Source organism: Tigriopus californicus, chromosome 12 (assembly GCF_007210705.1).
Source record: "Tigriopus californicus strain San Diego chromosome 12, Tcal_SD_v2.1, whole genome shotgun sequence".
NCBI lineage: Eukaryota > Metazoa > Arthropoda > Copepoda > Harpacticoida > Harpacticidae > Tigriopus > Tigriopus californicus.
Window position 1 is genome coordinate 1,735,726 of NC_081451.1, and position 13,521 is coordinate 1,749,246.

General features: G+C 38.7%; 2 protein-coding genes across 3 annotated transcripts in view; one reads left to right on the plus strand and one right to left on the minus strand.

The window, feature by feature from the left end:
• Positions 1-619: 619 nt before the first annotated feature.
• Positions 620-2,911, minus strand: LOC131892360 (uncharacterized). The gene is made up of 3 exons (XM_059242193.1): positions 2,534-2,911; positions 1,448-2,401; positions 620-1,313 (listed from the first exon to the last, which is right to left on the minus strand). Exons 1-3 carry the CDS (start codon positions 2,775-2,777, stop codon positions 910-912), a joined length of 1,602 nt encoding a protein of 533 aa, XP_059098176.1. The 5' UTR covers positions 2,778-2,911; the 3' UTR covers positions 620-909.
• Positions 2,912-12,222: 9,311 nt separating this feature from the next.
• The window catches only part of LOC131892361 (uncharacterized), a 50,156-nt gene continuing 48,857 nt past the window's right edge, over positions 12,223-13,521 (plus strand). For both annotated transcript variants that reach the window (XM_059242194.1, XM_059242196.1), the window contains exon 1: positions 12,223-12,408. The gene's annotated coding sequence lies outside the window, so the exon portion shown is untranslated. The remainder of the gene's footprint in view (positions 12,409-13,521) is intronic.

Genomic DNA, 13,521 nt, shown 5'->3' on the forward strand with positions numbered 1-13,521 from the left:
GATTCTTTATTCAACGTATTTGATATTTTACAACGATCGAAAACGCTCTTATTTACTCTGCAAAATCGTTGTGCGCATTTCCCTTAGGGTGATTTCCAAAGCTCAACATGTCTTTTATTTTCATAAATGACATCCATTGGCATTAAAAACTACATACATGTCCCAAAAACCAGTTTTCTCTGACTGAATGCGTGCGTTCCCTCGCGAAGTAAAACAAGATACTATTTTTAAAATGACACTTTAAATGGGAACAAAACTGAAAATGACAAGAGAGAGTGTACGCAACTTACGATGGTCATCAATCACTTTGAATTTGTGGCCATTTTCTCGAAACTGATTATTTTTAGTTTGAAAAACTCGCTCATCCAGTCCGAAAATGTGTTACTCTGGTATTCCACCAACGATTTACCTCAAATCTTAGTCCTGGGTAGTGGTAACACAATGACAAGTAACGGGTTTTTAATGTATGTAACAAATATTCCATTGATCAAACTAACCTACGTATATTTAACATATTTAGTGTCAAAGGAGGAGACGTGGTGTAGTAGTTAGCGCAGGTTCCTATCATGAGTGACGTCCCCGGTTCGATTCTCCTCCCCGACCTTTCTCAAGGAAACTTGTAGACGCTAACCACGCCTACAGACGGAGAACCAATCTGATACGCACTACGACACTACCTATCGGAACTTTATACGGATGATGTGATGGCTAGCTTCGCTGGCCGGGCGAGGTTACCCCTCCGACCCTAGCGCCCCAAATACAAAAAAATATATCATATTTTGGGCTATCCCCGACCCCTTTATGTTTTTCAGAGTCTTGGTTGGACTTCACTACTACTTTGGCAGAGAAGAGGAAGCAGTATTTCTGATTGATTCAAAACCAAATTGGCACAACTGTACTCAAACGAAGTTATTCAGTTTTAAATGTGCTGATATATCCACTTCTGTTCGTGGCCAAGTTGGTGCCATAAGACACTCCTATGCCAAATTTCCCGGAGCCATGTTCAGCTGACCTTGGTATTTCCTCCCCACGTGTGGGCTCAATCACATCCCCATAAGTGGTCTCCATTTCCCAGACCCTCGTGGAATAGTTTCCATTCACAGTCACGGGGTCGGGTCCTCCAAGTCCATGGTGATACCAGGAACCTGGGTCATAATTTAGACTAGTGATCCGGGCGTCTGGATGGATGGCAGCTCTCAATTGATAAACTAACCGTCCGAATTCGTCTGATAGGGTGCCCACAAAAAAATCGGCATTGGCCAAGGCCATTAAGTTGAAGATGGTGGCTTGATTGCATTTCCTTGAGCCGTTTCCTTGAATCGAAAGAATGCATTCATTTGATTGATTTAGAATTCATGTGTGCCACCCGTGTGTTTTTGTACCATTCAAAGATTAATTGTTAGCAGCAAGGAGAACCATAAGTTGACTAATGAGGAAATGTACACACCTGCACCTTCATCACACATGGAAAACTTGTCGGCAGTTTGTCCATAGAAATCGCCCTCGATTACATGGTAATGAGGATAATTGGCACGTATAATTTCCAGGTGTTCAATCCTCCCTGGCAAAATGAGCACTTTTCTTTCGATGGATTTCTGGAGTTGAACCTCCCAACGTTGGAAATAGTTTTCCACCATTTGAAAGCAGATATGCAGTGAAGAGGTCGTTGAAGGAAGGTACACACCAGCAACGGTTTTTTCTACTAATGGCATCCTTCTCTGTGTGGTTTCAACGGCAAGCCCGCTTTTCTTTGCTTTGACTTTTAGATCATTTTTTAGGTTATTGTCCAATTTGTTTAAGATATATCTTGTTACAGCGCCTGCGTACCACAAAAAAGGTCGCCGGAGCCTTTGCCGCATATCTGAGTCCAGTTTTGGCGCCTCCAGATTGGCATTGCCCTCCAGGTCGACGTCCGGAGGGCAATTGACCAATCCTGAAATCAGTGGGTTGAGAGAGAGGCCCTCCAGGTTGGGGATTACTACCCTCCGGCTACTAAGGATCCCATGAACCAGACATCCAACGACGTGATTTAATTTCCAAGGCAGAGAATCGGGCGGTTCATGAGGTCCAAGATCGCACAAGACAAGCCCGGTGCTGTTTTGACATTGCGTTGGATGTTGAAGTTGCTCCAGATCATCATGGACGTGATAAGACCAAGAATCCATGTCCCTCCTCAGTTGCTCGTTAGATCTTGAGGCCATGCTCTCCACTTTTCCTGAAATGACCTTGAGACTCCGGTCAATCAATTTGATCTCCGAAATGATCTCAGGTGGGATCAGATCCTGAGGGTCATCCAACAAGAGTAACCTTAGAATGATTTGAAATTCCACGAGCATGGTCACAATCTTCTCCAGGACAGTCTTTGATTCTTCAGCAACCATTACAAGTGCTAGTTTCTGCTCTAAAATGATAGGAATACACTAGGTTTTGTGAATCACTTGACGAAAGTTGCCCAAATATAGCAGACTCTCTGGCGGAACTAGCCTGATGAATCCTCGGAACCTCTTCAGTTTCGATAATGAATTCATCTTACCTGCTAAGCGGCACCGCTCCAGCATCGACTCACGGACATCTTCAGGAATAAACTCTCTGAGGTTTTCAGAATTACGGAACCTCAAACAGCTCAGTTGAAGATCCCTTTGAATTGTGAATCGGTTGAACATGCCACCCGACAAGAAATGGGTTTTCTCTTGTGATGCCATGAGCATGAAGATGGAGAGGAAAGAGTAGGCAAAGAGGATGGCGGAGAGGTAAATGATGGTCCTCAATAAGATCATATCACTGTTATTTATACTTCGGAGTTGTTCATTAACGATTCAGTTAGTCGAAGGTAGGAATTCAGGTGTTATCCGCACAACTGTTAATGACGTTGCAATTGAAACAAAATTGGTATAACAACCACAGATGGGCACTCACAGAGTCTTTTAAAAACTTTGTCAAAAATATGAAATATGAAACTTAAAAACTGATTGATAAACAGAGTGATCATATGAACGGTTTTACTTTTCATACCAATAGTACCTTCTTACCAAAAATGTGATGCATCTTGTCGTTTATCCTCATGGTATGCCAAGCCAAACGGATATTGAATCTTATACTCCAAATCGTTCCATTCTCTGAATCATAAAAATGTAGGTTAGTTGTAGAGTTTTTCCCAATGCTCCCTTGAGTTGCAGACTTGTCTTATTCCCGAAATTCGGACACTTGTCAGCACGATGAGAACCGCAACGGAATTTGCATCCAAGAAGGTGAGTAAGTAGAGTGGTTGCTCCACTTGAATGAATCAAGGGGTCTGTCTGTCTGTTCAATGGAGAGAGAAAGAGCGTTTTCAGGGATGCACCATTTGGATTCATCTCACGTCTGAGATGAAGGAATCCCAATGCCCCCCCCCACTGCCTCGAGTATTTTCCTGCCATATTTTGGGTGGTTTGTGAACTAAAGCAGACTCGAGAATGATTCTAAAGACCCATACCCATAGAGTCACCGAAGGGGACCGTAATGTACAAATTATTTAAGTGGATCTCATTCTAGTTAGATGTGAGTGATCGATGGGGGCGGAATGAGTTTTCATGAAAAATAACTGGAACTAAAAAAATGTTTTCCACTTTGACGGGTGCCACCATCTTGGAAAAAACGTGATATATTTTCTTTTGGTTTGATTTGGTTTTTCACGGGCTTTTCTCACTGCTGAAGGGAAACGGATTGTATTACCCCAGCACTATTAAAATGAAAGGTTATAATTCGTCTATTTATTACCCTTCACTCTTTTTATGATATTTGTTCTACCAACGAATTTGAATTGGTAGAACAAGCTGGTCCTTGAATGTAGGTTTAGATATTTTTTAGATATATTCGCAGAAAATCAAATCACATTCTTAAAACTTTCTTTAAAAATACCCAAAAATTGTTATGCATACACCATGTAGAAAACTATGTTCGTCGTTAATCAAATTTAATTCGTCAAAACATTCATAACGAAAAGAAAATAAATTCAATTCCGAAGAAAACGTGTATCTGATTTTTGTAGCATATGAAATCCATGTTTTGTTGTGTTTGGTTTCTAAGTCATCAATTACTAATGCAAATATTGTTCCCAACAACCAATACAATTTTTTGATCGAGCGACCCAGATTTCGGCTCTTCACTACTTTGTAATAAACGCGGCTTTTTCGAAGGAACAATGTGCCATATCAGGTCCAGTGTAGCTTTGCTTGGTTTCCATAAAGGCAAGATATTCATGAGGGGTTTAGTATCTAGTCAGATACACGTCCAGGGTAAAGATAAAATTGATGGTGCTTTACTCATTTTCCTGTTCTAATCATTCGAGGATCGGCTTTGCTCTGATAAACTATGGTTTTGTTTGAAGCAATTTTTATCAAGGGGTAAGTTTATTTCAGCAAACGTCAGATAAAGTGGAGGCTATTTTTTGACTTTAGTCCGTTCACTAAATGTCTAAATATTTTTATGTTCTATACATATGTGGTCTCTACGTTGTGTTCTATTCCGCATTATAGAGCGCAAAGCGCCATGTGAGGCCAAATACAAGTTCGTAATGCTTGGGGTTAAAGTTGAGTTCATAAATGGGACCCAATGGAGTTGTATGATACAAGGAAGAGTTTGGATCAAAATTTCCCAAGCATATAATTTAAAGAACTCTCTGAAGATGACAAGAGCCCAGGATTGGTAGCTTTGCTAAAGCAATTTCCAAATTGCAAGAGAAAGTATGTTCCTTGTTCATTTGACCGTTTCTTAAACTTGTTTCAATTTTGGCAAGATTGACTTTTTATCTGACCTGGATGAATCAAGCATACTGTACTGTACTTAACCTTTCCCACAGGCAGATTAATCCCATCAGTAAGTACAACCATGTTTGGGATCTCCAATATTTGCAACTCTTGGTATGGACCAGTTAGTATTCGGACATTTAGGCAAGCGTTGGTACCAGCAAACAAACTTGCCTGCCAATGCCAGTGATCCAAAATTGTCGATTCAAACAGGTTTTAACAAAGCTGACCTTTCCCCATATAGCAATGCGAAAGGAGGGTCAGCTTCTAAAAACGTGTTTGAAGCCCCAAATTTGCATCCCTGACTCTGGTACCAGCAAACAAACGAACCTGCCAGAGCTTGCCTAAACGTCCCCATTAGCTCTCCAACAAAATTCTAGCGCCGGTCTGCCCAAGCACTTCCCTTTCTGTTAATTACTGTTACCGCCCCATGAACCAGCACCGATAGAGTTCAATCATATATTCAAAACAAGGCTTTATCAGGTAGTTCGGCAAATTTGGTATAACAGAAATGTATTTAGAGTGGGGCGTTGATTGCTTAATTCCCAAAAATGGCGGAGTGACTCTCAAGCGAAACTCATTTTTGGTTATTAACCCACTCCCGCAACCTCGAAAAGACGCGCCGGATTTGAAACAGGACATCCGGCATCCATAATTACGTATATATGAAATTCGCCATGTCCAGGAGTTGAGGGGTCTCAAATTTGGGGCGAAACACGTTTTTGGCTGGGTGTGAAGTGAAAAATGCATCGGGCCCTCCAATCACGTTCTCCTGGAAAAGTTTTGGCGGTGCAAAGTTGGACAGGAAACTTGGGGACAAATTATGGTAATGGGTTCAATTTTCTTGGCTGAATGTATATAAAGGTCGGTCCTCTCACAATTTGCCCTAGGCCTCGAAAATATGTTCTCTGGAGAGTGAAATTAAAATCAACCGACTCAAAGAGTTCAAGGCCCAAGAGTTCTATAAACTTATTGATATGAGGAAACTGTGTCAAATTGTGAACGATTCTTTACGACCTTGTTTATGCCTTTTTCGACTCTCTTGGCGACACTTTCAATTTTCAGGGGGGGAAGAAAACTGGAAACAAAAGATTTTTTGGTCTTGCCGGATAAACTGGATATGATAGTTTGTTTCATTTCTTACTAAATGCCCTAAAATAGATAGGGTAAAAATTTCGCCAGAGGGGCATACACATATGTATATTTTGAAAGCGTGCTCACCGTCAAATTATAGTGTCCTATTTTCTTTTCAATTAACTTTGGTATTTTCACTGATACTCATTTCATACTGATCAGTAGGCATGGCCAAAACTTGCCGATAATGATATGGGGTTTTTTGACGGCAAATGTGAATAAAAATCCCATGCATGACCACAACAAAATTGCAAATAAACTTGCCAAAAAGTAGGTAACCACACGCTCTGGAGGGCTGTGATGACTGTGTGCCTTCCATATTAATCAATATGTAGATGAAAAAGAAAGTTCTGTCACATTATCTTTCGACAACAGGATTAGAACCCACTATAACTGGGGATAAGATTCTTGTCTTGTTCATGCTGCCCCTTAGACCGATCGGCAAGACCAGCATTTTGCACATCTTTAAAAATTCATGAATGAAAAGAAATCTGGGTTCAGCAATAGCATGCTAATAATATCAAAGTAAACCTATGGCAGAATAGCTATTAAGATTAAATATTATTATATAATTGAGATACGACAGCATTATTTTCAAGTGTCTTGAAAATGATGGTAGGCCAAGTTGTCCCTCATCAAATATCCATCTCCCAATCATTTACCTAATGCGCTAAGATTCGTCCAATTTACACATTTTTACACAAGCAAAATTGCGTGCCAACCTTTAACATAGGGTATCTAATTATCTAATAAAACACAACGATGAAAAAGAGACAGAGAGAGATTGCAAGCAGGAGGCTTGTAATATATTTGCAACCTATTTTATATATTCATGTACTTTCATGTCAAAAAATTGTAATAAAAGTTACCAACATTTCATTTTTACAAAATATACCACAAAGTTGACTCAAAATCATGAAAATTTCCCAAAATTGGAGTAATTTTGACATTTGTGGCATGAAATGGCTAAAATTGCAGAGTGTATTCCAGAAAAATCTTGGACAAGCAAGTTTTGGGTGGCCCTAATATCCAAAAAACGCAGATCCATAATTTTACCCTTTTTTCCAATCTTTTGGCATCATGTGTCTTATTGTGTGTGTTTTGCATTTCTTTTTTAAAATTATTTTTCACCATTTTGGATCGAAAGTTGAGTTTTCCCATTCATTTTATCCCTTTTTCTGAAAAAAATGGAAAACCACTTATCTTTTACCGTATCATAATATTTGCTTTTTTAATGTTTCAAATTTTTTTCCCCTAAACTTTCCTTGAATACGACCTAAGCTAAATATTACACCTTTTTCGCTACACGGTCAAAATATCTAGTGAAAGAAAGAATTATCTCTATTCCCATGGTATGCTTACTTGTAAAAATAACACAGTTGATTCACTACTTAAGAGCAAAAGTTTAACGCTAAGGTGCTTTTGATCAAAGCACATACAGTATTGAGAGCTTTTATAGGGGCATGCTTCAATCTTTTTGCCTTTTGTTGTAAGGTGCACTTTCAGTAATAAGGTCTGCTATAATTATTATGTAGAGTAGAGTGCTCATAGGGAAAACTCTTTTTGCCATGCATTTGAACTTCAGCTTTCAATGGCATTGTGATTTTTTTGCCACCTGCTCTTCCAAAAAGAGTATATTAAGCTATAAACATCTACAGTTTGGCATATTAGTCTGCATTTTTTTTTGCATTTTTGTCAACTTCATTTGCATTACTTGAAGAGCCCTGATGAATGGTGTTCATCACATGCAATCCTGTTGTAAATTCATCAGTGTCCAACAAAACAAAACAACGAGGGAACAGATGTTGAAATACTTTGATCTTTGTAAGACTTGTCTCTATTGTAACTACCAAGTTTTGCTTTTGTTTGGATGAAATTTTTGTCCCGTGCACTCATTAGAGAACTTGAAGGCTAAAGTGATTCCTTGACCTTATAATTGAAAAAAATGCAATTACGAGCTAGTTATTTTAAGCCCCGACCTACGGTTCTGACTCATCTCTATTAACAGTGCAACTTATTTCTGAACTACTTTTCATTACTAATCCTAATCAAATTGAACAATTCACATCGACCATTTGTTTTGAAATGAACTCGAAAACCAAGTAGAAAACAAAACGAAATTAGTTGTTTGATCATATGATTACAAATAAGATTCTCAATTTTTCCGTCTTCTCACCGAAAATATGCTTTCAAGTTGGCCTTGGCATCCTTTATCGTGCCTCTAACTCAATAACTAAATATCGGGTTTTCCGAAACTCAGCAGATGAGCCTCTTTCTCGCGCTAGAAATGTAGATTTTTGCAGGTAACAAAAAATGGCAATAAAGTGTGATAAATGATCCGTACTAGGTTGGGAATGTTTGTGTTTGAAACAACCACATTAACATACTCGGATATGTGATTGAACCCTGCCAAAAGATGACTTTTGTGCTGAAACATCTCCACACATCACTTGGCTCTGAAGTTAGAGTTCTAATTTTAAGCCTTCATTTTTCCAAAGAATTTGGTTCAGATAACGAATGCTTAAAAATGAATTTGCTTTAAATCTGTTTCGATGGTCGTGCTTTTGAAGCCAGGAGGAAACTGATTGAAGAATCCCCTTTTAAAACGTGGAAAGTTGAAAAGGTTTTGTGGCTGGCAATGTCCCTTTTTACATGTTTCCAAGAACTTTGAAGGAGGAAAGTTGGCGGACGCAAATGTACGAAGACCTTTGGACTAATTTATTTTTTTCCAAACATACATTCAGTGAACGGTTACATTTGATAACAGAGCCTCTGCATATCGTGATTAAAATTAAATCGTATGGGACCAGAGGGTCACTCGGGACTCAATGATGAGACTGCTTAAAACAATTGGAAATCTAAGTGCAACAACAAAATGTAAAACATGCCGATGAACAAAAGCGTGGCTACAAATACTTCTTCAAAAGGGCCATCATGCATAATATATTGAATGATTGCAGTAGGACGTACTCTATGACTCAACCAAACTAAACAGATGAAGTAGAATCCGCCGAATCTCTGATTCCACTTTTTTCTTTTGGCTTGGAAGAGCCAGGGTCTGCCATTTTTAAATTGGCTGATCTTTTCAATGAACCAAATAGCCAATCATTTTTTTGTAGCAATCCAATACGAGAAAAGGTGTCCTCTAAGGGGCAACTAATGGTTGTTTAAGACAGATCCGAGAGAACTGAAAGTTTCACTGATTTCAATCTGGCCTATTTGGCTTTCTACGGACCAAAATTAAGCCAGTGGCAAGTGTTTTGGCAATTTCAGTCATTTTAGTATGACGGAAAAGGCAAATATTTAGTGCGCCATCGTCCATCAAAGTGTCCTAATATTCAAACAACTAAAGTTTCCAAATTAAAAAAGGCCATTGAAATATTTGGACAATGATTGAACCATGATTTGTTTTGGGCATAAAAAACCATCATTTAGTGTTAGCCGTCATGTACAACATTGTTCAAGCAAAATATGAAACGGACAAGGCATTGCTTAATAAGAATGAATTTGACCATGTGACCGGATTTACAGGTTGTCAAGGCTTGAGCCCTTTAATTAATAAAAACAACATGTAAGTTAATACTAACCAATGAAAACCAATGATAAAAATTCAAAGTCGGATAGCACCAAAAAGGCAGGTCAGTGTCTTATTGATTGCTGGATGGCGGCTTTTTTCCCGCTTCAATTAAAAGAGCTATGTTTATCGGCATCGTTTTATCAACACTTGTTTGATTATTCTGCCTGTTTTTTGAATCCGTACTAATCCAAAAGGAAAAATTGGCCAAGAGCATCCCTGCAATGGAAATGACAAGGATAAGAATACAAGTGCAAAAATAGTATGAACACATAGACTTCAAGTGTTGTTTAGATTTTAAGATCGCTTTTACATCAACATAGATCAATATCGATTTTAAATTTGTTGGCCTGGTACCTTTGTCAATGCCAATGGGGTACCCCCGCATGGTTTCGTGAGCGATTGGTACCCAGTTGCACCTACTGCGAGTATCAGATAGTTTTGTGAACTCACATTTTGAAATCCTGGCTAGTCAAAACCATGAAGCACTTACTTATCTACTCAAGGGTCTTTCCATTGTTCCATGTTAAGTGCCCCCTCCCCCCCCCACCCCCCCCACACACACACACACAAACAAAAAATATACATCTTTATTTTTTCTCATCAAAATTAGAAATTCCAAGAAACATTTTTAGACTGATAAAACCTCAAAAAAGATTTAAAATCATTTTAAAATTTAAATTTTGTTCTCTGAGCCCTCCTGTTTATGACTAACCAAGGAAAGTATTAGACTCCAAAACTGCACCAGAACTTACAATAATGGCGGTAATCTTGATACTTCTGAATCCTTGATAACGCTTCTAATTCCGAATAGAAACCCCAAATGTAACTCGTTACCATCCAAAAGACGAAAAATAATGTTTCGTTTCAATAATGCTGGGGATTGCATTTCATAGATGAAGAGGCTCATTTCTGACGCGCTTCATTAAACGGGTTTCAGCTAGTCGTCCGAGCGTTTCTTAGGGTTTCTTAATATTTGTCTAACATTTATTTCTGCGCAATGGAAATTTGAACTTGTTTCATGACTCCCAATTTTTTCTCCAAAAGTTCGGCTCAAAGTTCATTTTTTAAAGTTTTCTTAGTCTCCCGCATTAAATCGAGCTCCAGAGGCGAATCTTGCCAGAAGCTGAAAGATCATTCCGTCCATCTATCATCGAAAAAAATACGAAAGAGAATGATAACGAGTTTGTGGTGGTTTTCTATTGCACCTAAATCGGTAATGAAGGAAAAAAGCGCCTCTACAATCAGAAACCACACACTAACAGCCTTTCAGCTGTCACCCACCTGCTCTAAAAAATGGTCTGCGAGGCTTATTGGCAGTAGATAATCTTTGCGGATGCTTTTTTCATATACCATATACCCATAGAAAGGTGAAAATTGGGAAGATGTATCAGGCATCAGAAAGTACTCTACACACCAATGTTGTTTCACTCTCCGGCTTGCTTGAATTCGATCTCGCATCAACGAGCCCAATTTCAACACGGGGCTCTCAAATGTTCGCAATCCCATAAAAAGCCCTCCCATATTGAGATCTGTAACCCGGGGGCCCTTGCTTTGCTCTTGCTTCATTTCACCACCCGGTTCTCCTGCTCCTCTTTTACTTTTCCTCTCTGCCTTTGTCGGCGGTCGGCATAGATGTGCAAAGAAGGACATCAGATCAGTAGGATTAAAGAGATATGGAACATAGAGCAGGGATCTTAAGCCCATCAAAGAATAGTAATAAAATTGTGATCTGTACAAAACTATGATAAGGTGAAAAAGGTTATAAAACCAACCCACTAAAAGTGAATGAAGGGCTGAGAAATGGGTTTTGAAATTTCGACCTTGGCAAATATAACTACAACTTGAATCAAATTTAGCCATAAAGTAAAGAGTCAAGTCATTTATTCACTAAAGCGGTATATGATATCTGCAAAAAAGGATCTTGGGTCTCTCTCGTTCAGAACTAATTTAATCTAACCCAAAACATCCATTTAGAAGACATCGTAGTACGGAAGAAACGTCATCATGCAGGTAGGTATACCAGTAAATCTACCAATAGTCCAATGACAAATCCGTGGCGATAAAGAACAATAATAATTCTGACCTTGCGAACTTAAAATGCATACGTAACAGACAAAGGAAAGTGTTTCTTAATTTGCTAAATATTTAGAAGATAATTGATACCGATCCCTCAAATGTATTTGCTTCAACCCACAATAAAAAAACTTATTCATTTCCAATGAGAACCAGAAAATGTGCAATGTGTTTAGATTCCGATACTCGCCAATGTTTTTAAACAAGATTCCCTGACTTTCCCCCCAAAAACTTCAGCCTTTCCAATGAGCATTTCAGTAAACGACTCAATTAGGTTCTTTGCCAAATTCAATTCAACGGAAGGAAAACCAGCGCTAATGAACCACAGATTGCTCATTTTGAAAGGAACTATCCTCAAACCATGTATTATTTGATCAAGCATATTTCGTTTGATTGATAAAAACCCAACTTTCAAATAATATCAGTTTTTGTCACTCTACTTGTAACAAAGCCTTTAAGAGACAATTTGCACCAATGAACCCTTGAATAATGAATCATGCTCGTCCTTGCAGAGATGCCTTTCCATATCAATAGCTTGCAATTCACATCTGTGCGCGTTCCAGATGGAACAGAGAGAGAAACAGACAAACCGAGAGAGAGAGAAAGAGAGAGGGGAAAAAGAGTGAAAAGGGAATAAGGCGAATCTCCAGTCTGTCTTGGAGTTTTCTCGCGGTGCAAGCCACATTTCTTGTTCTCTTTCCACTCAAGTTGGAACAGTTCTTGGGACCATTTTGTCTCATATTGTTTGCGAATGAAAAGTTCATCTGGACCAAATGAACGTGATGTGCTCCTTCCACAAGATCGCCAAGTGTGAAGGCTCCACCCAGAAAAACAGCTTGGGTAAGGCTTTGATGAGCATGAAAATTGATTTGTTCTACTGCATTGATGATCGTGTTCCTGGGACGAGCATCATCAATGTGAAATGCAAATTCAATTTTTTATGACTTTGACAAGTTGAAATTGATTGGCAAATATGAAGACGGCCTTTGAAGGCTCTTTGAGAGTTTTGAATGTGATTCAAGCCTTTCATGTTGTGAGCAAATAAGCTGGTCTGAATACGGATGATACACCCAAATCTGTATTCAGTAATCTATCTAGAAAACTTGAATATTTTTATGACCTTTAGCAAAACGCACATGCATTGGAAACCTTTTGGTCGATTTATTTCGTCTAGGGCTTAGTTTGGTTTTCGTTTTTGGTCAAGTATGAAACATGTTATTTGTAATTATTCCCCCCAGAATTACCTCATTTTTCAAACTGAAGCACAAATTGTTACGTTGTAAGAGGCAGGATATCTTTTGGGTTCCATTTTGTTGAACAAAAATGTACCGCAAAAGTCGTGTTGAAGTCATTATATAGCCATGAAGAGTTTTTGCAGGTTAAAATGTTTTCTTCGCAATTTCAATGTTTCATCTCTCTTATGTTTGCAAACAATAATAGTTGTTGAAAACCTTTGTTGAGCTAAAATTCACTCCCAGCTACTCCGTTCACAACTACAAAAATGAATTTCGCTTTTCTTGTATCAGAAAATTGTTGGTGCTGGGATTGGGAGTCAAGTTGTTTCAAAACACAAGAAGATTTCAATATGTCTCACACCAATAGTTTTTAGAATTTCACTTTAGTATTGCAGGAACTCGTTACTACTCAAGAATATTGCCCATCACGTTTCATTTCATATTGTTGAAATAATGAGTTACTCACAAACAAAGCGCTTCAAGGAATATTTTCGACAATCAGGAGAGGCATTTTTCCAGGTTAACGTTAGGATGTTCTACTTGCCCCAACAAGCAAACCCTTTCTCAACACTTATGATCCTCATGTCCAATAACCGCAAGTTGTTGGTTACATGCCCAAGTAAATGGAAGATGTTTTTGTAAGTGAAATTGCCAAGACAACCGCACCAATAAGAATGTTTAGCCCCCTTACGCTGCCCGAAATATGTCTTACTTTCTG

What these genes read in the sequence shown, in the direction of transcription:
- LOC131892360 (XM_059242193.1), bottom strand. Translation starts at nt 2,777, where the DNA reads ATGATCTTATTGAGGACCATCATTTACCTCTCCGCCATCCTCTTTGCC. An exon ending in GGAGCGGTGCCGCTTAGCAG is followed by an intron (nt 2,402 to 2,533) that starts GTAAGATGAATT and finishes CTATCATTTTAG; the next exon opens with AGCAGAAACTAGCACTTGTA. An exon ending in CATGTGTGATGAAGGTGCAG is followed by an intron (nt 1,314 to 1,447) that starts GTGTGTACATTT and finishes TTTCGATTCAAG; the next exon opens with GAAACGGCTCAAGGAAATGC.